This window comes from Egretta garzetta, unplaced genomic scaffold (genome assembly GCF_000687185.1).
Source record: "Egretta garzetta isolate BGI_Z169 unplaced genomic scaffold, ASM68718v1 scaffold22, whole genome shotgun sequence".
Taxonomy (NCBI): domain Eukaryota; kingdom Metazoa; phylum Chordata; class Aves; order Pelecaniformes; family Ardeidae; genus Egretta; species Egretta garzetta.
Window position 1 is genome coordinate 1,145,900 of NW_009259102.1, and position 26,160 is coordinate 1,172,059.

A 26,160-nucleotide genomic window follows, 5' to 3' on the forward strand; every position below is an offset into this window, starting at 1 on the left:
CAGTTTGGGTTAGCTGTGCTAGCTGTGCTGTACTCCCAGCTTGTTATGCACCTGGGCAAGCAGGAGAAGCTCAAAACGTCCTTGAGTAGTCTGAGCACTACTTGGCAACAGCTGAAAACATCAGTGTGCTATCAACATTCTTCTGGTACTGAATCCAAAACACAGCGCTATGCTAGCTACTATGAAGAAAATTAACTCTATCCCAGCCGAAACCAGGACATTTGCTAGCAGTTTAGTGCAGATCATGTACATGTTCCCCATCTCATTTATTTCTCAGTGTTACATGTGTAAGTGAGCGTGTGGCTAATTAATATCAATTCCCTACTTACTTGACTGGGAAGTAACAGCTTTTCACACTACTACTCCTTAGGCAGTTAGTAGAAGTAATGGGGATGGGAGGGAAGAGAACAGCCTGATCGGTCCATTTAAGGCCTACACTAACAATATATTGCACTACTGACTGTACTGTGTTGCAGGTTAATATGGTCATTAGGGAACTTCTGCCCAGCAGAAGTAACAGGGAAGCAAACATGGCAGAATGCATAGGCTGGAAGCCCTGCTTGATGAAAAGAATACACACCAGGAGATGAATCAGACCTGCATTTCCCACAAGAGTTGCATCTCCTGCTTCTCTTTGTCTCCCCAGTTAAGGATACCTGTCCTTCCTGATTCTGAAAAAATACACGTATTCTTTCACAGGACACTACAGTTGGATAATTGTTGTTATAATAGCCTACCGTATGTGAGTGAAGTTTTGATGCTTGCTGCTTTGTTCACTTGTTTGGCAGGTTGTCTTAGTTCACGTGGGTGTGACTTCTCTCATCGCACACATCAGAGTTGGGAGAATGCAAGTTGCTCTGGAAGCAAAAACCACAGTCCTTCCTGCAGTAGGTATGATATAAAATGAAGATGCAAGGGAATTGCTTATTGACTGCAAATCTCAGTGCTTTTATCGTTCATGCATGATTACCAAGAGCAAAAGTGACTCCTACTGCCCCTTACCATTGAAAATACACAAAAATCATCCTAAAATTCTTCACGTAACACTGAATATCCAAAGAAGTGTTTGAGCTTCTAATCTGTGTATGAATCCAGAACAATAGGAAGCCACTCTTGTCAAACAGGTAAAGTCAAATACCAGGACCAGTGGCTTCAGGTACTACAAGGCCTGTGTCTAGTTGATGGGGGTCTGAAAATATTCTTATAGCTAGTATGTTGTGAGGATCTGGATGCTCTTCATCTGAAGGGGGGCAGACTAGCCTTAAGCTTATTGGAATGGTAGAAAACCATCTTGGTTCCCTTGCTCACATTAAAATTCAATTGCTCCCAAAGGCATCAGTCTTTCACCCACTGTAGTGCAGCAGTATGCAGGGAAGCAGAAATAACCGTAACAGTTCTCTTAGCAATGTAAAATTTAAGAAATGGACTTTAATAAATTAAAGTCACAACCCGAAGAAAAATACTGGGTAAAATTCATGACAGTACTCTTATTAGCTACTCTTCTGTAAGTTTGAGAATTTATTTCCCAATGTTATGAAAAAAAAAACCCACAAAACACCTCCAATGTGGATGGAAGTATTTAGCTATAGAATTTACTATTCATTTTAAGACAGCTGCAATTTAGTTTTCCAGGAAACTTACAATTTATCAGAAATGAAATTTTTAAAATGCAGTTCTACCTCTGAGGCTGAAAGTGACTTCTGTGATTATCCTGTTATTATACTGGAATCAAATGGACTGAGGCAGAATTATTACTGAGCAGTGGATTTTGTTTTGCGGAGGCTTTTTTAAAAAAATACATTACATACTGACAGAATAATACCTTCAGCTCATCTCAGAAGGCTGAAGTACAGCATGATATTAGTTTAGTCATAGAGGTAAAATTGAAACACCATTCAGGACATGGGAGAAGGAGTTTTGTCCTTTAGGGCTTTTGTTTTAAATCACATCTAATACTGCTGGTAATTTTCAGTAGACCTTGGAGAAAAGGAAATCCTTGAAGTATGGTTGCAAGGTTTCATTCTGCAGTACCGAGTGTCTTCTGCTGCTGCTGAGGAACGGTCACCAGCTCCTGGGAATCTCAAGAGCTGGATTAAGTACAAAGAATACAAAAGACAATCCCCACCTTGACAGACTTTAAGTCTCAGAAAAAAAAGAGATGGACAATGAGAAACAGACTATGGGTGAAGTGATTTATACACAAAGCATGTCAAAGGCTCTGATGTCATTAACAATTTAATCTGATCAAAGAGATCCTGTATCACTTTAAAAATTCAGATTATTCTTTCAGCTGCTGAAAGAGCTATCGAGCTATCTCTCGATTCTTCAAAATGTACTCTATCCAGTAGTCTGAGGTTTCCCAGCTGAAGAACCATGTGTCTAAATCTGATTACTACCTCGTGGATGGATGAAACTGCCTTAAAAGATTTTGTTCTATATATTATAAATATGTGTTTCCTTTTCTAATCAGTCTGTGGAGATGGCTTTTGTGAGGAAGAAGAAGGCTGCTCTATCTGTCCAGCAGATTGCGGGGAATGCCCACTGTCTGCTGATGCTAGGATAGCAATTGCCTTACCAATATGTTTAGTCTGCACTGGCTTCATTTTGACAGTCATGGTAAGTATCCTTTTCCTCCTCTTCTATTGCTTTCTCTTACTTCCATGCTTTTGTTAGTCAGAGTGGAGCTCTCTCTTAGTAGAGGGATAGATTTTCTTCTGCATCCAGAACCCATTTGCTATGGAAGAAAGCAGAAGGAAGAGAAACAAACTTTTTGTCTTCTTTATGAGGGGAGGCTCATTGGGTAGGAATTTTCATCCTGTAACAGAGAAGGCTGAAGAGGAATGCACTAGAGGTATGGATATATAATGGTAAAGGAAGAAGAGATTTCTCGCAACATGGCAACTAGGGGGTGACAGTAGAGCAAGAGTACTTTTCACTCAGAATAAAACTCTGTTACGAAGTTAACTGCTTCAAAACCCTATGGAGGCCAGAAGTATAAATGAATGGAAAAAACAAATTATGTAAATTCATAAAGGGATTAGCTCCACCAGATGACATTAAATCTCAGAGTCCAAATACAATTTATAATGGAAAACATTCAACTTGGGATATTCTCAAAAGAAATAATAAGAGGATGTTTCCTTTTTTTTCATTTTGTTTCGGTTTGATTTGGTTTTAATTGGTTCATTTTCTTAGTGTAACTGAACCAGTTTAGTTCAGTTCAAAGTGATTAATAAAAGACCTATAAATCCTGTAAATCGATAAGCTCCTCTTCCGTCAGGGATTCCTTCTCTTTCCATCTTGTACTGCAGTTGCAGTGAGCATCTGAGGCAGGCAAGTGCCCTGAGAGGGAATGATCAGGAGAAGCCTGGTGGCCCACTGAGTAAGGTACTACAGGAGGCCTGAATCACAGTTGGATTTTTTCTCTATTCTGTGCCTCTGTGGGTGGCTTAGTGAGTTAGGAACAGAAGCACTGTTTATAGTGCATTATATAATATAGAGAGAGCATTTATAATCCACAGGGCAGCTGTAACAATGTGTTTATAGTAACTGTCCTGTAAAACCATCTGATCTGATAGAAAAGTGTAATTGGACATGAGAAGTTCAGACACCTTTAAACAATTGGCATTTTAGAAAAAACAGTGGAGTTTCTTGGCCTTGCATGGGTTTATCAAAAGGTCTTTTAGCAAAATTTACCTATTTTTTCTGCTATTTTTCTGTAGGTTTTGAGGTTTATTTTTTTCTTCTTGCATTTCTGTATACTTATTCCTGCTAACTTCTGCAGTAGCATTTTTTTTTAATGCTCTATTTAGGTGATAAGTAAACAAGACAGTAAAGATCCTTTTATCCAATTCAGTAATTAATATCATGTAAAAAGAACCATGTGGGAAACTAATGCCTTCTATAATCATTCAAGGAGAGGATTCTGGTGCTCACTTCCAGCTAATATGTCTTTGTTCAATCATACTTGTGCAAGATAAAATGTAGATGTCTTTTCTCAGAAACCTTTTGGAAAAAATGGGATAACTTAATTTTGATTCAGTGAGTTCTATATTTGTCATAAATTTCTACCAAAATACTGACACAATCTCCACACCATGTTCCTTGCGTATTATCTGGGCTTCTATTACCTGTTTCAGTGAACGCATGATTCCTAAAATTAAATTCCACACTATAGAAAATGGTGTAATGATGGTAAAATGCTGCTTTGGTTTGGCATTTTGGCACTGACTGCAGCTATGACAGCTTTGTAATTTAATATGCTGCTCCTCTTTTGAAAGCATGTGTTTACACTTTCTGTGTTAGTTTTGCAGGTAACCTCTACAAAAAATCAGCTATTAGATTGATGCCTTCTTTACAAAGCAGCCACGGAATCCCTACCTAATATTCTTTATGCTAGAGTATTTTACATAATATGATCTCATTTTGGGGGGGGGCTAATTCTGTTACAGAATATAAGATGTACTGCTCCTTATCTTGGGGTTGGAATGCAGCGTGTTATTGTCATGCACTTACGTAGCATAGGACATTTCCATGACATGAGGTGACGTAAACCAATCATCTGATGCTCAGGCTGAGATGTAAATGTAGGGTTTGTAGCCAATGCAAAACATGACATGTAATTAGACTCTAGAATATAGAATGTACAGTTTTTAAGATATTTATTAGATGCTGTTTTCTAAGCCTGTTATTAATACTCTTGGTTCTAACGTTACTCATAAGATACATGTTGGATGCTTAAGCATCAGATTTTCTTTGGATACTTATAAACTTTCATCTTTGAAAAAAAAAAAAAAATCTCTGGTTTAATTCCCTCAAAGTCAGTAGGGCTACATCAGCAATGAATTTGATTTATTTTTATAGTGGTTTCAATATCAGAAACAAAAGATGTTTTGGGATGAAAGCTGGATTATAGACTTCACCTGCATCAAACAAGGTTAGTAACTTGTCATTTTGATTGTGTGATCAGTTTCTTTAATAATTTTGAGAAATAATCTCAATCGTAAGTACATCTTCATGTTTTAAGGGTCTTATTAAAGGTGAATCAAAGTTTCATCCCTGTAACCTCCGTGAGCTGGTCACTAATATATTTGTTCATTGAAACTTTAGATATCAAAGCTATTGTAAGTAGTTTCCTTCTTTTTTATGGTGATTTATCAATTAAAAAAGACAGGCCTATCCCAAAAATAAACTGTTAACCTCTGGACTTGGACAAAATAAATTACAGTTGCTTCAGTTGATGTATCATTCTGTGTAATTGGTCTCACCAAGTTGCCCTGGATTTGCACAAATATAGTGAGGGATATAATGAGATCTTAATTTCTTTCACTGTGTGCTATCTATCTGTGACAGACTTCCTGCAAAAAGTAATTAATTGCAGCCAGATCTTTTTTCATTTTACCTTCTGGATATAAAATATGATTTAATTGCTTCTAATTAAACATGTTAAGAATAAAATCAGATGTTATTATATGCTTTACTGTTCTGCAGTTAAAACAGGTATAGATTATTTACTTTGCTGTTCATTGTTTTAGCATTCAGAAGGAAAACAATGCCTAGACCCTTAGAAAGGGTAAATCTGTAGAAATTTGCTGAATTTGATAGGTCTGTGCTGATGTACAATCTTTCACTTTGTCTCTGTGAGAAATTGCTAGAAACATGTCTGCTTTATCTGTGCTATGTCATTGTGTTGCTAGTAGAAGTGTCAAGACATTCTTATGTTAATATAGAGATACTTTCATCCTTGGACTTGAACATTAATTTCTATGTTGTTTTGATACGATATCGTCATTGCTGTAAAGAATAGGTTTTTGGCTTGGAAATTAATTTTAGTACATAAACCAAACCAAATTTTGATCCAGATTTGTGAAAACAGAAATGGAACACTCAAGAAAAAGTGTCTTTCAATATTGCAGAAGGGATCATGAGCAAATTTTTGCCTGATGATAGTGAATCAGAAGAGGTTATAAACATAACACAGGAGGAGAAACAAGGAAGAGACTGAGGGAAATTAGAAGCATGATCAAAAAATAACACATTAAAAATGAATTAGAAAAAAACAAGATGAAGGACATAGTTTTCTTGGAGAGGAGCCTGCAAAGCAACAATACTTTTTAAGACTTAGGAGTGATAACGAACAACTTAAGAGTAATGAGGACTAATAATATGATATTTGGAAACAAACTGTATGTCTCCTCTGGACAGAGCTGTAATGTACAGTTATCTAAATGGAAACACATCAGCAGTGCTGTACCCGGGGTAGACTGTACTGTGAAAAATTAGCTTTATTTTTTTAAGTTAACTCCTTTTTTGGTGCATTGCACCATATATATATATATAATATATATACACACACACTTACTCTCAAAGCTATCTCAGGGATCTCTAATATATTTCTGGGTGGAATGCTGTAGAAAGACTCCAAATGTCAACTCAATTTTGAACTGCATATGGATAATACTATGGTGTGGGAACATGGCAGTCCTGATGCAAGGTGCGATGCTGAACTTCCTCAGCAACACTTTATTGGATGCTGATACCAGCGAGAGTTGAGAGGTTTCAGCAATGCTGAGACTAATTGGCCAAATCTGGATTTTAATTGGAGATGTTGAAATGATAGGAAATTAATTAAATTTGTTTTGAAATCCATTTTGTTATCTTGAGCTGGCCAACAGAGATTAAAAAACATAGATTGAGATCACTGATTTTTTTTCATCTGACGGTATTGTTGCTCTTCTCTGACTTCCCTCTGGTGTCAGAATCACTTCCCACATCCCTGTGCTTTACAGTCTTCTAGGAGCTTCAAATAGACTTGTTAAAATATGGCACAGGGCTTGCTGTGCTTCCCTGGGTTCTGTCCTCAGCATCTAAGTAGCAGCAAGGGCTAATCATACCAAGAGCAGAGAAACGAAACTTGCATCAAATCCTGAGGATTGGTGGGAAAGATCTCTGGCAATGAATCACCTCTGGAACTTTTGTAGTTTTTATGCAGCAGTCAGATTCCAAGCAACAGCTTTCTGTCTTAAGTGTTAACAAGACCAACCGAGATGCACAGATTTGGAGAATTCTCTGTATTTGTCTGGTCTGGAGTCTCTATCTTTGCAGTAATATGCATCTTCAGGTGCTTTTTGTCATCCCATTTAGATTGCATAGTATGGACCGCAACAAGCAGCATAATGAGTGCTCCCCCAGCACCCAGTGACTCCAGTGCCAGCTGTATCACTGCTCTGAGCTCCTGCACAGCAGCTGCTAACCTGTCCAGGAAACAGTACTTTACCCAGACAGGGAGATAGTAAGTCAATGCATTACTCGTTTATTGCACTACCTTAGTTTCTACCTTGCTTTTTGGTTCTTGACACTTTGCTGTTGATAGGTAGTGCAAAAGCTTGCATTTCTCTTGTTACGCCAAATCTAGTAAGTTAATGTAATCATCTGAATTCCCTACCACACACTGGCTGTGGAATATTTTATATGCCAGGCTTCTGGTTTGGTTGTCATTTCTCTTTTTCTACTGGGGACTTGTTAAAAGTCTGTGGCCGCATAATGTGACTTGCATCTGTTAATGAATGCCCCTTACTGTTCAAATGTATTTGGAACCAAGGCTTTCACACAGCCTCTTTTCTAAAATGCAGGCAGAGCACGGATAGGTTCTTTGTACCAAAGAGTGGCATCCTGTACAGTAGCACATTAGAAATCTTGTCCTTAAACCATCTGACATGTCTGAAGATACAGAGCATTTCACCTCTGGACCACATTGTAAAGGTGCACATCATATAACTATACGGGCAAACAGTATAGACATATCCTGCTATCCAAAAAGCATTTTTTCTCATAAAAATAATATAATTAGGGATTAGGGGTGGAACATGTACAAAGATGAAAGCAATACCTACCATTTGAATACACAGGGCAGGATCTGTGTGCTCTGCAGGGTAGAGGAGCTTACTTAGGCTCATCGGCTGGGGGAGCAGCTGCCTTTTCAGCACAGATCAGTATTCTGGAAGAACACAGCCAGATGATTGATGAGACACTGTGTCCAGCATAAATCTTTTACAGTGAGCATTTTTGCTGCTTCTTTCTGAATTGTGACCTTTTCATCATCATCATCTTCCTCAGATGAATCAAGGTCAAACATATTCATCAAGGATAAGAGATTTAAGAATGGGTCATTCAGTCTCATTGGCAAAGCACCTACATCTGGTACACCACAGACCCCATACTCTATATTTATATGGTGGGTATCACTTAAATTCCTGCATATACCTCCACTGGATTCCTTTATTCTTCCAAGGAAAATTGCTTTGCTCTCTATCAAATTCAGCTGCTTCATCACTGAGAATGCTTTATCTGATGAGAACAAAAGGATGTTAAATATCAGTGGTGGATCCGCAAAACAGTAGACAGAAGCAATGGATAGCAGGGATCTTGCTGTGTGTGTTTCCCTAGCTCTGACATTTCCTTTGCTGCTTCTCCGTTATCCAGCTAATGCTTCACTTATCGTAGAAACAGGGTCCTGTCACTTGTCATGTACTCAGATTCAGATTTACACCCACATATGGACATACTTAAATTCTGTGCCTCGTCTCTAGAGGTATGAAGCTGTCCACTGTAGAAAAAATATTTTTGTAGTCTGACTGGCTTATGAAGTTATAGGTTATATAGTTATATTTAGGTTTATGAAGCCTAAAACTCTGTGAACAGCATTTCATTCTGTTTCAGTGATGGTAGAACAGTGGCCATAAAGAAAATAATGAAGAAGGCATTCACACTGTCCAAATCCATACGTAAAGAAGTAAAGCAAGTGAGGTAAGAAGTGAAACCTAGGAAGTGTATGTTGTTCCATTTTTACACTGTTTCTTTAGGGTTTACAATCTGTCCAAATGTGACTCTATATTCATATTCCTCTTTCTTTCAAACTTTGCTTTGACACCAGATCAAAATCTCCTAATGCCTGTTTCACTTTTCTCTCTACATTGTGAGACAAGGCACTTGGTTTTCCAGTTACCCTACAAAAAGCAGGAGGGACATCCATGAAAATTGCTGATGTGCTGTGATTTCTGTTGATTTTCACAGGGAACTTGACCATCCCAATCTCTGCAAATTCATTGGAGGTTGTATAGAAGTGCCAAATGTTGCCATCGTGACAGAGTACTGCCCCAAAGGCAGCCTGAGTGATGTTCTGCTCAATGAAGACATTCCTTTGAACTGGGGCTTCAGGTAGAAAAAAACTTTTGAAAAGCTAAATGACACAAACTGTGCTATGTGCTGTTAATTTTAGATAAAGTCTAAAATAAATTTGGATAGACTGGCCTGCACTATGATATGGAGAGAATGAAGAAGAAAGAAAGAAAGCAAATTCAAGTATCCAGCCCAATTTGTCTTCTGGATTTTTGAGCAATCATATGTTTAGCGCTGGTTTTAGTAAGCCGATGACTTTTCAACGCATCTCTAATTATAGTGCAAAACTGTTTTTAAACCTTTTTTCATATGCAATATTTTTCGTATGTAATATTTTGTTCCCAAATATCTTGGGCATCCTGATATAATTAACAATCATTGCATCTCTGTTTGTGAACACATATTGGTGAAACAGTTAACATACCTACAAATGCTTTGTTATATTTACCAACAGAGAACATGAGCTCATATTGTCAATGAAACTTCCACAAAGGCAATGACATTGTTTTTTGAGAATAATCTTCTTGACGCACTTTTTCTACTTCTACCTTATGTTTGCCTTCAGCAAAGAAAAAGATTGTAAGGGAGGAAACCTGCCAAATAAAGTGAGAAAGTTAATAAAAAATTGTTTCTCTTGGAAACATTTGAAATCACACTCAAGGATACAAATGTACTGAGAATTTCTAGAAGAAACTCAACTGTCTTAAAAGAGGCTAAAGGCCTGTGGACTCAGACAACTGATTGGGAGTAAAGGGCTTTCAGCAACCCCCCTTATGTGTTTTGGAAAAATGAGTATGGGGACTCAAATTGAAAACTATTGCAGTCATAGGGAGGCTTTCTGTCAACTTCAATAGGCTTTGGAGCCACTCGTGAGTGAAGGCGTAGTGGAAATACTAGCTCATTGACTTTTGTCTTTCAGGTTTTCTTTTGCTACTGATATTGCACAAGGAATGGCCTATCTTCACCACCACAAAATGTATCATGGACGGTTGAAGTCTAGTAACTGTGTGATCGATGACCGATGGGTTTGTAAAATTGCAGGTAAAGAGAAGATAAGAAGCACAATTTAAAAACTGTCCATCTAACCCACTAATGCATATGGATTTCACACTTAGCACTCCTCCCAAGCACCTCCATGTTGACAATTCATGTGGAATTGCTGACTGTATCAGCCTTTGCTAGAAGGGCCCCATGCTGAAGCAAGTTTCATGTTACGTTATCTTGTCAAGCCATTTAACATGCTAATGTACACATCAGATCCCACAAATCATGGAGTCTATCAACATCAGTCTGAGCAGAAATTCTGCCTCATTTTCACTTTTGATACAGAGAGAGAACCTGAGCCATGGACAGTGCTGTAAAGACGTGGAATAATGCTGATTGGTAAACACAAGGTTGTTTCATGGAGAAAAGCAGACTCAACACAGAGCTTTTCAGTACTGTATGCAGAACTGAATTGTATTCTCTCAGGGACAGAGTTACAGGTCTGGTCTGCTCCTGGCACAGGAGCACAGGAAGACAGCCTGTGGGGACAGGAAAACCACTGGACAGTCTAGTTTAGTTTGCAGCTGCCAAAGGGAACGAAAGCAATTATCATCTCTTCTACTTCCTCCCCAAAGTAGTTATCACACTCTATAACCTGCAGCCATCTTAAAGACAGCAGCAACAGATTTGTCTTTCAATGGTTCATCCTATGACCAAGGCTCCTACTCAGGGCCATGCCACCTTCTCCAACTCATTTAGTATCCTGCTGCCTTCAGAACTGGCCTCTTTGATTAGAGCCCATTTTGGAGAAAAGTATAAAAAATTGAGATAGTTGGATTACATCAACTGCATCACCTTAGCACAGCTCCTCTGAATTAAATGGGATCCCTGTGAAATTGTTCAGAAGTTAAATAGTAGCACTGTAGAGACTTCAAATATTCATGGTTTATCTAGATGTGATAATGTTAAACAAACCTCACAAATAACCTCTGTGGGAGCCATTTAAAAAACTCCATTGACCTCCAACATAAAGAATGAAGCTCTAGAACCATCTTAATTAGAGGTCACTCCAGACAAAACCAGACAACTGCATCCTGCCTTCCCATACACTCTGCAGAGTGCTGTTTATATCAGAAAGAAAACTGAGTCAGATGTTTTTTTCTCCTCTTCAATGCTGAGTCACATGCTGAGAATCTCTTCTATGTTAGGCTAAAAGTATAGCTGCAAAGATATTTCACATTTATGCTGCCTTTGTTCTGAAGCTAGTGGTGTGCAAGTAAAAGCCCACTGTCTGATTTTCAGCAGTTCTAGTCTGTCTAACTTCTAATTACTCTAGCAACCTGCCACCACAGATAAGGATCAGGGGACAAGTAGAACAGAAACCTGCTTTTGCATGATAACTCTTGCACTGAATGAGCCTATTCTCTGAATATAATTTTATAAAGTCATAAAATAATTCTGATTGGAAGGGGCCATGTAGTTCAACTTCCCTGCTGTCATAAAGTCTCAACCAATTATTTGGTTTCCAGATCCCATATTTGCAATTGGTTTAGAGGGACAAGACCACCACACACACACTATTTTTAGACTAAGCTGTGTATTTCAAATAGGGAAAATGAATTCATTTAGACTAGTTGTGTTACTGTATACTAATGCATGTGTTTCAGAGGACTACCCACTGAATAGATTGCTTCTTGTTTTCTTCCATGTTAGATTATGGTTTGCAATCGTACAGAAAAGAAGATTCTCGTGAGGGGTCAAGCTCATACCAGCAGCATATGATACAGATTTACACAGCTCCCGAAATTGATTCCCCTTCAGACTTTGAACCCAATTCTATGACAGATGTCTACAGGTAGTTAACATTTCCTGTTTCTCACACTTAATAATCTCATCTCAATTTGAGTGTTCTTTAATCACAATTAGGCTCAGTGTAATTCTGTGGTCACCCCAAGTATATGTTTGATTGTATTTTAAAAAGGGTTGATCCTGGAACACAGAACAGCATAGATATCACAGGATCTCCTCTTTCAAGGTAAATAACCAAATGCTGAATTCACTGACATTATATAAATGCAGAGTTGGTTTAATGATTTATACGGTGATATTCTGGACAGGTAGATAAAAAAGGTATAAAGATCTGCTATTATCTAGTAATCTTTTTTACTTCTGTTTCTTATGAAAAAGTAGATTATCTTCAATAATGGCAATACCTTAAAAGTCAATTGCATCGATTTTCCAGGATGTCATAATGCACCCATAATGCATCCTGTAATTCTATAATTAGTGTCAATACAGTATTTTGCTGCATACACACAGTGATAATATTTGGTTAGCAGAGGAAAAATAGAGGTAGGAAAAGGAAATGGAGGCACTAGTGAATAGCTCCATCCCTTTCCTTTTGAAAGCCTGTTTAGGAGATCACTTTGCAATGGCTTATTTGGCTATCAGGTTTAGCCTTGCCAGTGGTGGATAGCGTCTATCCCACCACTTTTAAGATAAGTGGGATTACAATTGAATTTTGAGAAAATAATAATCCAATGAAAATGTCATTCAACCAGTTTTTTTAAAAAATTACCTATATTTCTTGTTTCTCACATGAATTTTCTGTCATTAGCAAGAAAATTACTCTGTTCTTGGTGTATTCTATTTCATGATAATGATACTTCCTCTGTCTGCCTGTTTCCAGTAGTTTGCTCAAAGCATTGGAAAGGGGAAAATGCAGAGTATTTTGTGGCCCTTTTCTCTTACTTTTTCTTGCCACATTCCCAGCCCAGCAGAAGTCGTCTATTTCTTGGTGACTTTGGTAGCTAGCAGAATGTAAAGAACTGGAATTCAATTAAAGACTGAAATGCTGATAGTGCAACACAGTTGAGCAGAAGAAGGCATGGTTATTAGCACTGTTTATTAACAACATCTACCACAGAGTAGCTCTATTGCCTTTTATCACAAGCTCTGAGTTTACTCTGACCTGCACTAGGCCACAACAAATTTAAGTGACTGTTATGGGGCTTTTACTGAAAAAATAGTTGCAGAAACAGAGAATGCTGTTTAAATCTTCCCTTTTTTTCAGTTAGAATACATTAAAAATGTACATGACTGAAGACATGATTTTATAGATAGGATTTACTAGATTAATGCACATTATTCCCTTGTAAAGAAATGTATGCATATACAATGTCCTAGAACATTATTAATTTTAATTCATTCTATCAGATTACAGAGGCAAGAATTTGAGGTCTCAATAGTATTTATATCTGTAGGCTTAAACATGCCCTTAGAATTTGCTTAAGAACAGCTCAGCTAAAAGCAGTTTGTCACTATGTTGATATTTCTGGCTATTGTCATTTGTCCTGTGTCAGTCATTACTTTTTCAACACGGGCTGGTCTTAGAAAGTACTGTGCTCCAATTTAGCAGGAATTTTAGAATTGTCTTATGCATTGCACCACAGCCAAAATGCATTCCAGAAAATTTTTTCCTTGGTGCTTGTCTGGTTCACACTTTGCCCCTGTTCAGGTTAGATGTCATTATTGGACTTTGCAGGCAACCTGGCCTCCTGAAGCCATTTCTTGCCAAGGATTCCCCTTAAAACAGTGATAAGAGCTGATTTGCTCATATCATAGATGACTACAATGAAGTTTTGAGAGTTTCAGTGAATGCTTCTGAATCTATCTTGCTGTCAGTCCCTGTGTCTGCAAAATCCAGGTCTTCTTTTGTTGTACTGCAGTTAATCCTTTCTTGGTGAAAAGGAAAAAAAAAAACCAGTCAGAGGTGAAATCAGAAAAGGGAGAAGAGCAACATGCTGTCAGGCAAGAAAGATAGAGATGTAGCCTGTAGCATAAAAAGGGTTTTCTTTTTAACTGAGCTATTCTTCAGAACCTGCATTTTAACAGGCTTTGTGTTTGATGATATGAGCATGTGCTGAGCCTTCCTTATACATGTATGTGGGCTTGCTGGCCAGGGAACAGTGTCCCAGTCTTGAAATCCTGTTCTTATATGTGCAAAAAATCCATTAATGTTCCTGAAGGTATGGCCCAAATAAAAAATGAGTAGAAACTGCAGGAGTGGGACTTGTAATTTTGTGTGTTCTTACAGATGAATCACTTGCTTTTAAAGTTCTCCAGGGAATGTGTTGGTCAGATGGGAAAGCTAAAATGGAAATGAGAACAGGAGCAGGAAAGCAGCTCCCGTTTGAGCTGAACCAGCTGTTGCCCATCACATTTTCTCCTAGATTGGCTCCTCTTGATTTGTAATCATTATGTGAATTTCACTGTCCAGTAGGTTAGGACTTTTTTGAGAAGTGCTGCTGAAGCTGAATGAAATCAACACTGTATTATCAGAGTTACCATCATCTAATTACTCTCCTTGAAAATCTGTTTCAGCTTTACTATATCAGCAGGATTGGTATTCCTTTCTACTACCAAATCACACCCAAATTAACATAAAAATCTCATCAAGTTAAGTTTGCCATTATTCAGCATGGTTTATATGCATTATTTTAGTTGCCAGTAGTGGTCCATGAGTGGACTGAAAGATAGACAGACATACCCCATTACACAGCTAGATTGCCTTACAGAACTGAGCAACTATTAGCAATACAACAGATTGCTAACCAATATTCCCCTTAAAAATAAATGTTACCAAGTAGAGATGCATGCGGGGAGTTGGTTATTACACAGTTTCATTACATCTTTATCAGGATTGCTGTCTGGAGGAGGTACTGGCTTCTTAGAGATCACTGTTCTAACAGATCTCTAGTGAATTCAATAAGGAGACTGAACACCCAGTTGTTACCGCATTTTTTCCATTCCATTTCCATCCCTTGATGAACGTGTTTGATCTTGGTTCATCTAAGGAAGATGATGGTGATGAAAATATAATTCAGGAAGAACAAGCAAAGATGCTCATAAAAGATCTACTCTGGGCACACTGTCTCATCATTGACTTTATGGAGATATTCCAGAACAGTGATCTACGCTGAAAAGAAGCCACTCCTCCAGCTGATGATCCTGGTCAGCTTGCTCCTGCCCCTTGATTCCAGCACAAACCTGTCCTGTATGTTTAATTGGTGGTTATCATGGAAGTGCCTGGATTCCAATAATTCTTCCAGAGAAAATTGCTTTGCTGTCCATCAAACTCAAATGCTTCATCTCTGAAACTGATAACTGTCAGAGGAGACTGCTATGAAATGATCAATGACAGATCTCCAAAACCTCCAAAACCAGCACTGTTACCATCCTCCGTTCTGGGATACTAGGCTTTCAGTCATAATATGGGGAAGAATAAGAAATCATGGAAAGAAATCTCTGAATCCATCAACTGTTATTTCATTAAGATTTTGGTTTGCCTTTGTTCTGCAGTTATGCCATCATTTTACTAGAAATTGCCACAAGAAGTGACCCTATGCCAGTAAGTAAAGATGAACTTCGAAGTTTGCATGACAACTTTGATTCTGTTTATGCTGAAGATACAAACGGAACTCTGAGAAACTGCACCTTTGATTTTTTTTTTTGAGCATGCATTTTCTGCGTGATTTTGTGGGTGCAAGTTCAGTTCCAATGGGACATGCAGTCAGGGCTTCCTCATGCATCTACTAGTCTTCCTTTCAGGACTTTAAAGAAGAGTCTATGACAAAATAATTTAGCTACAAAATTTCGTTTTGGTTAACTCTGTGAGGCTTAATGGCAGGGGGGTGGAGAGGGAAGGTATGCCATAATATATTCCTTTTTCTCCCACTGTGCCTTCCCTGTTCTGCCACGCACAGGCCCTTTCAGTGGAGTCTTGCAGTAGTAAGAATTTGCTAGATCAAATGAGCTGCTCTCCGTAAGGAAAATGTCTTCTTTGCACGTGTCTTGTGATCGGTGCTAAATGGCAAACACAAAAAATGCACCTTGAAATTGAAACCAGGTGTTCTGGATATGCAGCCATGTTCTGTCTGAAATAAACTGCATAACAAGAATTCTAACAATGAAGACCTGAAACTGCCATTCTTCGTTTCTGACAGTTTGTGATAATAGACTAGTGCGGGCCTCGTGGTTTCACAAAAGTTTCCTAATATCTTGCCAGGTTTTCATTTGTTTCAAAAGTTGTTTACCTCAGAGTAAAATCATTCAGCCATGAAAAAGCTTTTAGACAAGGCCACCCAGTTTAGACTGGGTTAGAGCCTTTTTTTTCTTTTTCTTGTACTCATATAAAGAAGCTGATCTGGAAGATGCCATAAAAATAATGATGATCATAGTAATATATTTTCAGTGGGTGGTATGAAAACACCACTTGTTTCAACATTGCTTAATCCCTTTTTCTCTAGACAGATGAAGTGCATTCAGCTGAATATTCTTGGTGCCCACCTTTGGCAGAATTAATTTCAGGAAAGGCTGAGAATTCTTGCCCGTGTCCCACAGATTACATAGACGTGAGTAAGATAATATTGTGTACAAGTTCTTCACCGAAGTGAATTTTAGACATGTCACTGAAGTTTTATAGCAATATTACCTTTGATAAGTGTAAACAACCCAGAAGTCAGGAAGTATGTCTCAAACAAGGCACAATTAAATGCTTTAATATTCTTAATAAAAAAAACCCAGTCATTCTAATAGATTGAAAGTTTCAGTTGTCCCCTCAAATTGTCAGTGTTATGTTTTTAATAGTCAATCATTGATTTCTGAGCATTTTCATTTTATTATAAAGTGTTGAGATCCATACATACTTTATATTAGTAATACCTATTTAGCTTACTGCCAAAGGACTTTCAAATAGCGAAGTATGTCTCAGGCATAGTATGAGTTTGATTTGATTCACATGGAAAAGCTCTATGTGTTCAGAAGCCTCAGACTGCCTAATAAAACAAAGTATGCCCCCTCCCAGTTCAATTAAATTGGAACAAGATTGTGGCACCTGGCTTCGTTTCAGTTTAAGAGCTATATAATTCACCTTTGGTCGTTTGTAGTAACCTAAATGTAACAAACTTCTCATAAGCAACACTGGATTTTAGTTCGGAGTTAACATTCAGATGAAGTAGTTGGGTTTTTAATCTTTTGTGAATTTCATATGCAGACAAGTCCTCTAGAACAGTGTGTGACTCCAACAGCGTAACAGTGTTTTAAAGTACAAGAGTTTAAGCAGTGTTTGGCAGAAGGGATATGAGCATCTAATGCATGATTTCCCCCAGCAGCATTTTCATGAACTAACATCCTTCATTCAGCACAAATCTGTAGAAACTCCAGAATCCTCAGTATAGCCGTGCCACTTTTCACCAGCTGCAGATAGGGCTTCGCATGCACAGTTTGCACCGAGAAAATAGTAGTATTAATTAGAAACACTGCCTGTGCTTGGAATGACAAAAGGCTGTTTGCTTTTCTCACTTTCTTTCCCTGCTGCAGTTAATCAGAAGGTGCAGAAAAAATAATCCAGCCCAAAGGCCTACATTTGAACAAGTCAAGAAAATGTTGTACAAGATGAATCCTCATAAAGTTAGCCCTGTTGACATGATGATGACTCTGGTAAATTTAGCTTTTTAATCTAATCCAAATCAATCTGCTCACTTGCAGTAATTTTCACCTCTATCCTTCAGGTTTATTTTCTGATCTCATACACCTTGTTTGACGAGAAAATCCACGATCATTCATTCACATCTGGGGGGCTGGTCATAGCTGCAGTTTTGCTTGAGACCCACTTTCCTTCTCATTCCATTTCTGTCATTTTTTCTTAACTTTCTCAACCTTGGGGATGAACACTTTTGTTTCTTCAGTCAAAGGTTATTAGTTTTTTAACATAGTCTCAGGAGCCCTTTTGCAGTGGCTCGGTGGTGGTCTTACAGTGCTGGGTGTATATAATCCCTGCATGCCACAAAGAGCATGTTTACATGCATTTTGAGCAGAGTATCTTAAGCCCATCAGCAGAGAAGAAAGGCTCCTGCCTCCACAGGCTGTTGTCTCACACAGAGCAAGGATGAAGAAAGCATAGCATAGCATAGCATAGTTTACAAAACAGCATTGTGAGCTTTTGATAAACGATTGAGATTTAGATACCTTTGGTTTTGGTAACATATTTTAATCCATGTCTGCAGCTTGGTCTCTGCATTGGATTTGGCTCCTAATGCTTATGTGGACTTTGAAAACTCTGGAATTGGCTTCTGCCTTCTTAATTAAGCAACAATCTCAAATCCAGAATCATAAATTTTCCTTGGGAGAAATATGGTCTTTGGATTTTGTAAGAAAATATTAGCTCTCTCAGACCTGAGCCTTTGCTTATTTGAATATTTTCAAAGCAAAATTATTCTAATGCTTAAATCCTATCCAATTATGAATCTGTTTTAGTAAAAAGATTATTTTATGCAATTCTTTTTGTTATTTAGATGGAGAAATATAGCAAACATCTGGAGATACTGGTTTCTGAGAGAACCCAGGATTTAATGCATGAAAAACAGAAGACTGATCGTCTGTTGTATAGTAAGTTATATAGCAAAAATACTGGATATTATTCTCAATAATAATTTGATTTTAAGTGTCTAATTACAAACAGAAACCCTTTGATAGGTGATTATGTAATACGTAACATTTAGTGGGCAACGAATTAATATACTTGTTCTTTGCAAAGCTCAAAAGCTACTTTTTATAGTTTTCCCCTAAAAATCAGTGCACTCGTCTAAGAGCTGTGACTCCTGAATCCATAGTGCTTTCATTTTGATGTTGCTTGGCAGTCCTTCTGTATAGTTACAAATATTGGGGAATTGGTTTTGGACTGAGGTTACTCTTGATGGCAGTGTATCTTCTAGAATTCTCCAAGAAAAAAGGGATAAATGAACGGGTATAACATATAGGAGAGAAAAAGGAAAAGGCTGTGAAAGGGCAAGATAGGAGAAATAAAGAAGATTAAAAAAATCATAAAAGAGATAGATAGTAAACAAACCTAACATGGGAAGAAAACAGTAGCAAAGAGTTGACAAAGAAGGAGTTAGTAATATCCCAAGTCACACTATTAGAATCTAACCTTACTCTGACTTGAAATGTATAGACACTTGTTTGTTTGAACTAAAATTTATGGATCATTTGAAAAATCTGGACCTGTTATCAGTGAGATTTACAGCAGAGCAGATTTTGATGCTAAAGAGTGCTTCCACATTCAGAATATTTCACATTTACAAACACTGCTTTTATACCTTTAAACAAACATGTTCTGTTTATTGTGTGCTCTTCTTTCTACAACAGGTATGTTGCCGAAGCAAGTAGCAGATGATCTCAGGCAGGGAAAACATGCACAAGCTCAAAGTTACTTAAGTGCCACCATCTTTTTCAGGTAAACAAAATGAAAGATAGGACTATTACTGACTACTACTGAAGAAACTTCTAGTGGAGGTGAAGCTCCTAACCAAGTACAGAGTTTCTATCTAAATGGCCATTTTTCATACCAGGTAGCAACATTTGACTCTGCAAATGTGTGTCTTTATCACACATTATCACATTATCACACCGCTCCATTTTTTCCTTAGAATTACTTAAATAAAAAAATGATATTACTGTGGAGGTCTAACACACAGCAGCACATCACTTTATGTGTGTTTCATAAGATAGACTTAGGTAAAGGCTCTCACATTTAGCTGTGTAAAGGAAACTCGTCTATCCTTAGAACCCACATGGGTTTACAGTCTTTGACTTGTTATGTGTGCATGAAGCAACATACAAATTGCATGTCTTCACTTGTCATAAATGGACAGATATTAAGTTCCCTTTTTCATTTGTACATAACCCAAAATTGAAGACTACTTAGTCTGTTGCAGATTGAAGTCAAGCTGTAACAAATGGTTTACTGTATTGGTAAGCAAAAGGACTTAGGTCAGTGAGTCCTTTTAAATGAAAGGAGTCTGATTTTACTTTAGGTAAATGTTTGAAGACAAAACTATTCTGTAAGATCCTTAGTGAAAGAAATACTGAAAAAGAGAAGGTTGAGGTAGTTCCACTGAGAAGTTATTACTGTGTGCTTAGGATTGCCAGTCTGCAATGGTTAAGACAGTGGATGAGTTTATTCTTTTTGTTGTGTTTTAACAGTGACATTGTTGGCTTCACACAGCTGTCCAGCAGCAGCACACCTTACCAAGTGGTAGATCTCTTGAACAAGCTTTATACCACTTTTGATGAAATCATAGATAACTATGATGTCTATAAGGTGGAGACAATAGGAGATGCCTGTAAGTTCCTTGAGCTGTGGACAATGATGGGGCATGGGTATTTCATCAGGATAGAGACTAATTTGATGACAAGGAAGAATAGATGAAGGAGATTTGGAAAGCTTAATACCACTGGGAAGACCACACAAAGCAACTAGGGGAGAAGTCCTAGAAGAGCCATAACAAATTTAGGAACATTTTCCTGCATACCTTTCACCATTTCTACAAATGATGAATGCAGTGGTTGGGACAAAGGAGTTGAGCAAACTACCACTGCTATTTATTTGGTTACTATGATCTATAAGGTCTGACATTAAACCCTGGCAACAGATTAATCCCAGTTGGCAACTTCCATTTCACAGGAACACAACTGAAAAGTTCACCTTCTACATGGGAGCACAGATGCCACTCCATAAGCTTTATTATCTCTGTCTTTTTGGGAAAGACCATGACAACCTTCTATCTCCTAGTACTCTGTAGGGGCTTGGCTGCCTCTTCTTTATGGATTTTAGCTTTCTGTTTGCTGGGGATTGACTACCATAAAAACTGAGTTCCACTGTAAACCTAGCAGAATCTAGCAGGACTTTTGGATGAGACAGACAGAAAATCCTGTAAAAGATGGGGAAAAAAAAACCCCACTCTTTTTTTTTTCTGTGGCATGGTTGAGCATATTCTGGAGCATAAAATTTGTGAACAAATGTATGTGAGGCATCCTGAAGAGACTTTTCTCTTCTCCTACACAGTAAGAAGCAGTGCAGGAAGCATAGGACAATGTCTAGTGGGAATCATTGTCTCTCTTTATAATATCTGCCCAAAGACAAAAGCTATTGAACAGCCACTTTTCCACTACCTGTCCCACTTCAAGCACCCTCATTGGAAGGAGGGAGGAAGAAAGGGTAGGAGGGAATAAATCTTACAGAAAAGTAAGAAGGAAAACCAACACTTTTCAGTGCTAGGGTAATTACATGCATCAGCTGTGCCTTATCCTTCATTTGTTTCTCGCTTTCTTTGCTCATCAGGCACAACTGTGCCACAGGATGTAAAGCAATAGAGCTTTATTTTTTTCTAACTTAGGCAGCATTCTTTGGTAAATCTGTGTGTAATGCCAAAGGTTAATACAGTTGCATGGTTGTGTTAAGATATGGTGGTGTCAGGAGTACCCAAAGAAAATGGGATCCTTCATGCCGGTGAGATCGCAAGCATGGCTTTAGACCTTCTGGACATCTGCAAGACTTTTAAGATCCCACACAAGCCAAACACCCTCTTAAAGATAAGAGCAGGAATCCATTCAGGTATGTTGAGAGGGCTGAAAAAGAGTCCTGTTTCTGTAGTGGCATTTCCTTTCCACTAAAAATGAAGTTCATTTCTTGACATGGGATGGAACACCTCATAGAGATCACCCCAACAGAATAAATTATTGGATACCTGGAATATTGGGAACACAATTCAGAATACAACTTTGGAAACACCACATGGCCCCCAGTGCCTTTGCTGATGTGAGTGAGGACTGCCATTCTGTGCCTGTTACTTGTCCTTTTCAGCTGTTCTCTTCTCAAAACAGTGAGTTGCTCTTGACTCTTTGATCTAGCCTTCACTCTCAGACTCCCAGCTCCCTGACCAAAGCTGACGTGTGATTGCAACTCCTTCCTGATAGGCAGCCAGAGCTGGACATGTGCTGTGCAGCCCAGCATATATAAATTAAGTGGTTTATATCGGCTCAGCAAGAGATCACATCTTCTATATTTTAAATCCCCTGGGGCTGACATGAAGGAATCAAAATGCTCAGTTTCTGCCTTCAGCAGGAGCAGATTACTTCCTCTTCCTGCTTTTCCATGACACTAGTGAATGTTGTGTGTACAACTCCAATTGGTGGCATTCCTATCTCACTGCCTCTCAAAATATTCTGTTGTTGTGTTGACAGATGGTTCTGCAGGTGCCTTAATTCATGCACACTACTTCCATCCCATCACCATTTCCCCACCATTCTCCTTTGAGGCCCTTTTGCAATTCCCTCCATAGCTCCGGAAGCCATCTGTAAGTCAGATGTATAACCCATATAAGACAATACTTACATTGTCTTTATCTTGTTAGTGAATGAGATATAAGGTAATGTAGGAAGCAGCCAGGAGGCTGTATGACTGATTACATTATTTAAAACCACAAAATATCTGTTTTTTTTTTCTCTAACAGGGGCAGTTGTAGCTGGAGTTGTTGGGACCAAAATGCCACGGTATTGTTTATTTGGAGATACTGTGAACACAGCTTCCAGGATGGAATCTACCAGTGAAGGTAACAAGGAACAAACTGCAGATGTGGTTTTGACCATCCCTTAATGAGTTCTGAAAAAATGTTATGCTGAGTTTTGAGCCCTGTCCTGCTCAAATGACTGCAAATCCTGTAAAGAAGGTGTTGATTTCTGTGTCCAATCTACCTATGGGCAAATTATGCCAGTGATATTCTCTACATCTTTTGTAACAAGATCCCCTCATTCCCCAAGGCTCAAAGAGGGATTTTCATGGCTTTGGAGTTCTCTAAAATAAAAAAAAAAGAGTAAGAATCAGATAAAATAAGAGCTAAGTGGGTATGTTCACTGCTTCTGTTCCTTCCTGGCACCCAGCTGAATTTATAGTAAAAATATTTTCATGACTCCTCTTTTTTGACAATAACTTCCTCTACTGCATAACACAAGAGATGGTAGGAGGCCATGGGAGCTGTGTCTGCCTTTAACCAGTATAGAAGATTATATATGTGTCCTCCAGCAAAGAGATTAGACAGAAATTTCTAGAGATTAAATCATGGGGATACCCTTATTTTCACTTCTTCCCAGGAGATAACAGAGCTCCATGTTTAGTTAGCCAGCTTTATCTTTAGCCAGTATGAGCATTTGAACCTCAACTTCTGAAATATTTCAGCCTGATCTATCAGAACTGGAAAAAAAACAACAACAACAAAAAAAAAAACCCAAAGTTGAAGCAGTGATTCAAGCACAAACAAGCTTGATGGCTTGGTTTTGTTTCTTTCATTCATGAAATGAAGCTGAGTAGTTTTATGGCTCACATTGCAATGCTTTATAAATGGATTTGAATTAGGCAAAATCCAAGGTGTTTTCAAGTTCAATTTCATGATAGAAAGTAATGCTTTCAACAACTATCATGATCCACTAAAAACAAGGCAGGAAGGCAGAGAAGTGGTCCTACATGATGGCTTTAAAGGTTTAGTGTAGGGATTTGAGAATCAACCAGGATCCAGTCCTTCTCATGATTTTAAATATTTTTCCAAAGCAAATGCTAGCCTGAGTGAAATACATATAACTTCACTTTCCTTCTGTCAGTCTCCTAGATAACTCCTTTCCTTCTCCTCCTCTTCTTTTCAAGCTCCTTGTATCATCTCATCTGAACTTCTTTAAAGCCTTCAAAATCTGCTTCCATCATTCTTCATATTTCATATTTTGTTCTGTATGTCAATCCTTTTCTCACATGGCTCATCAACACTATATACTTAAGTATAAAAACAGAGCTTATTATCTTTTAAGCTTTTCTTTTATCTCCCCTATCTAGCCACACACATCTGAGGATCTCAAATCACATTAACATGTTTTAACCCTATGATAATCACTTTAAAATAGATTAATTACTTACTAGAAATGTAAATGAATCATAGAATCATTTTGGTTGGAAAAGACCTTTGAGATCATCGAGTCCAACCTTTAACCTAACCCTGACATCCCACCACTAAACCATGTCCCTAAGCACCTCATCTATCCTTCTTTTAAATACCTCCAGGGATGGGGACTCTGCCACCTCCCTGGGCAGCCCATTCCAGAGCCTGACAACCCTTTCGGTGAAGAAGTTTTTTCCTAATATCTAGCCTAAACCTGCCCTGGCACAGCTTCAAACCATTCCCCCTCGTCCTATCATCTGTTACCAGGGAGAAGAGGCCGACCCCCAAATTGCTATCAGCTGGAATCTGAGTGCTAGTGTCTTGTTTCCCAGCAGGATGACCAGTTAAAATATCATGTATCTACTGGAAAGAATATTTCCGAGATATGTATCTTGATATGTGGAACATATATTTCAGCTCTCCTGGTCTACAAGGAGTGTTCTGGGACTTTTACTAAAAAACATTTAAACAAACAAACAAGTGAAAAACCTGGGTATTACAAAACTGTTATTTTCTGATATAAGAAAAATCAGTAAACAATCTTAGCCAGTCCTACTATCATCTGGGATCTTTTTCGAGAAAAGAAACATAATGATTTACTCTGTGTCACAGAATGTTAAAGGCAAAACCAACCCAGCATATTTTTTTTTCAGTATTCCAAATTTTGGCAAAATTTTGTTTTCTGCCAGAAGTAGGAGTATTTAGAACTTGTTCTATCTGTCCTACTCCTTAGTCCTTCCTCTATTATCTGCAAAAGGCAAGACAAGCCAGGGTTTACATGAAGATAAATTCTCAACTAAGGAAAAATCACATTGTTAAAAAAAAGAATAGTGGAATTATGGTAATATCGTCTCTTCCTCCTGTTTTTATTTATAGGCTTGGACACAGAGCAAGGATGACAGTTTCTTTAACCTTTAGACTTTGCTGAAAACTTCATGTGAAAAGAAAGCACTGGCTCTTTATTGACCAGGAGGTAGAACTATGTACGGTTTTCTTCGCAAGATGAAAAGGGTGCTCATCAGTAACTCCAGTCAGGCAACTATGAAGAGTAGACAAATAATATTAGATGCAGGATGTGAAGAGTAGTGTGTGTTGACAGCCACATATTTGTCCTGAGATGCCCTCATCAAGTGGCCAGGATACTGAAGCTTGTGTGCGAACTTTTCAAGTAACAGAGGAATGACAGCAAAGTAATGAAAAAAGCAAGGGGGAGATCATTAATGAGTCTTGAAGTCTTTGGCACGTAGTGGGGGACAGGTCTATCTTAGATGTTTAAATTGTTATGACAATGTGACAATTGTCTCTCTTTCCAGCTCTTAAAATACAGTGCAGTTCAAGTGCATACCAGCTGTTGGAGCAGCTTGGAGAGTATGTGTTAGTATGCCGTGGTAATTTACAAGTCAAGGTGTGTATGCAACATTTATACTCAGCTTTTCAGAGAGGAGAGTGTGAAAGTACTCTGGAGTCTCTGAATTTTAACCCATGAAGTCCTCTGTGTCTCAGAGTCCTTGGGTTAAACTTTTTCCTGTCCCTGAAGAGAGGACACTCAAGTTTTAAACCAGGACCAATTCCATGGGCTTGTTCATATGACAACCCTGGTAATTCAGAGATGAAGGACTTAGCCAAACTTGGAAGTACTGTGTGGCATGTCACTTTGTCTTAACTGCTTGAAATCAAAAAAGGTCATTCAGAGGCATCATAAATCATCATACAAGTTCCATAAGAGAACTACCTACTGCTGGAGCCAGTTTTGAATGGGACTTCAAAGAATTGTTTTAATCCATAGTGCTGCCACTATATTTTAAGGAAAAGTTTTATGTCTCAGTTTTCCTATATGTAAAATGGCTAACAGGCACATCAGTCTCTGTTTGGGACTTGCTTTGAGCTGTAATAAGAAGATTATTACAAATTATTACAAATGGTGGGTAGTATTGTAACCCCATGACTCATTTTCTTCCTCAGGGTAAAGGAGACATGATAACATACTGGCTTGAAGGTAAGAAAGCCTCTGCCACCAAGAAGGCAGTCACCAGCACTTCTGTGATTCTTCAAGATCCCAACAGAGCTTCGTTTAGTTTGATACCAGGTGTCCTTCCCAGTGATCCCCTCTCAAGTCCTGCTTACTAGCCACTCACTAACTCCAGCATCCATCCTGCTTTCAGTCTGTTAGGTCATC

At 38.2% G+C, this 26,160-nt stretch overlaps 1 protein-coding gene across 1 annotated transcript in view; it reads left to right on the top strand.

Moving 5' to 3' along the window:
* LOC104123036 (atrial natriuretic peptide receptor 1) overlaps positions 1-26,111 on the top strand; it is a 113,163-nt gene extending 87,052 nt beyond the window's left edge. The window contains exons 9-26 of the mRNA XM_009635232.1: positions 789-891; positions 2,471-2,616; positions 4,864-4,936; positions 8,116-8,233; positions 8,719-8,805; positions 9,073-9,216; positions 10,097-10,218; positions 11,875-12,016; positions 15,523-15,571; positions 16,470-16,574; positions 17,542-17,661; positions 18,516-18,609; positions 19,369-19,456; positions 20,206-20,345; positions 21,464-21,616; positions 22,515-22,613; positions 25,298-25,389; positions 25,947-26,111. Coding sequence (XP_009633527.1) covers positions 789-891; positions 2,471-2,616; positions 4,864-4,936; positions 8,116-8,233; positions 8,719-8,805; positions 9,073-9,216; positions 10,097-10,218; positions 11,875-12,016; positions 15,523-15,571; positions 16,470-16,574; positions 17,542-17,661; positions 18,516-18,609; positions 19,369-19,456; positions 20,206-20,345; positions 21,464-21,616; positions 22,515-22,613; positions 25,298-25,389; positions 25,947-26,111 — 2,040 coding nt within the window. The remainder of the gene's footprint in view (positions 1-788; positions 892-2,470; positions 2,617-4,863; positions 4,937-8,115; positions 8,234-8,718; positions 8,806-9,072; positions 9,217-10,096; positions 10,219-11,874; positions 12,017-15,522; positions 15,572-16,469; positions 16,575-17,541; positions 17,662-18,515; positions 18,610-19,368; positions 19,457-20,205; positions 20,346-21,463; positions 21,617-22,514; positions 22,614-25,297; positions 25,390-25,946) is intronic.
* Positions 26,112-26,160: the final 49 nt, after the last annotated feature.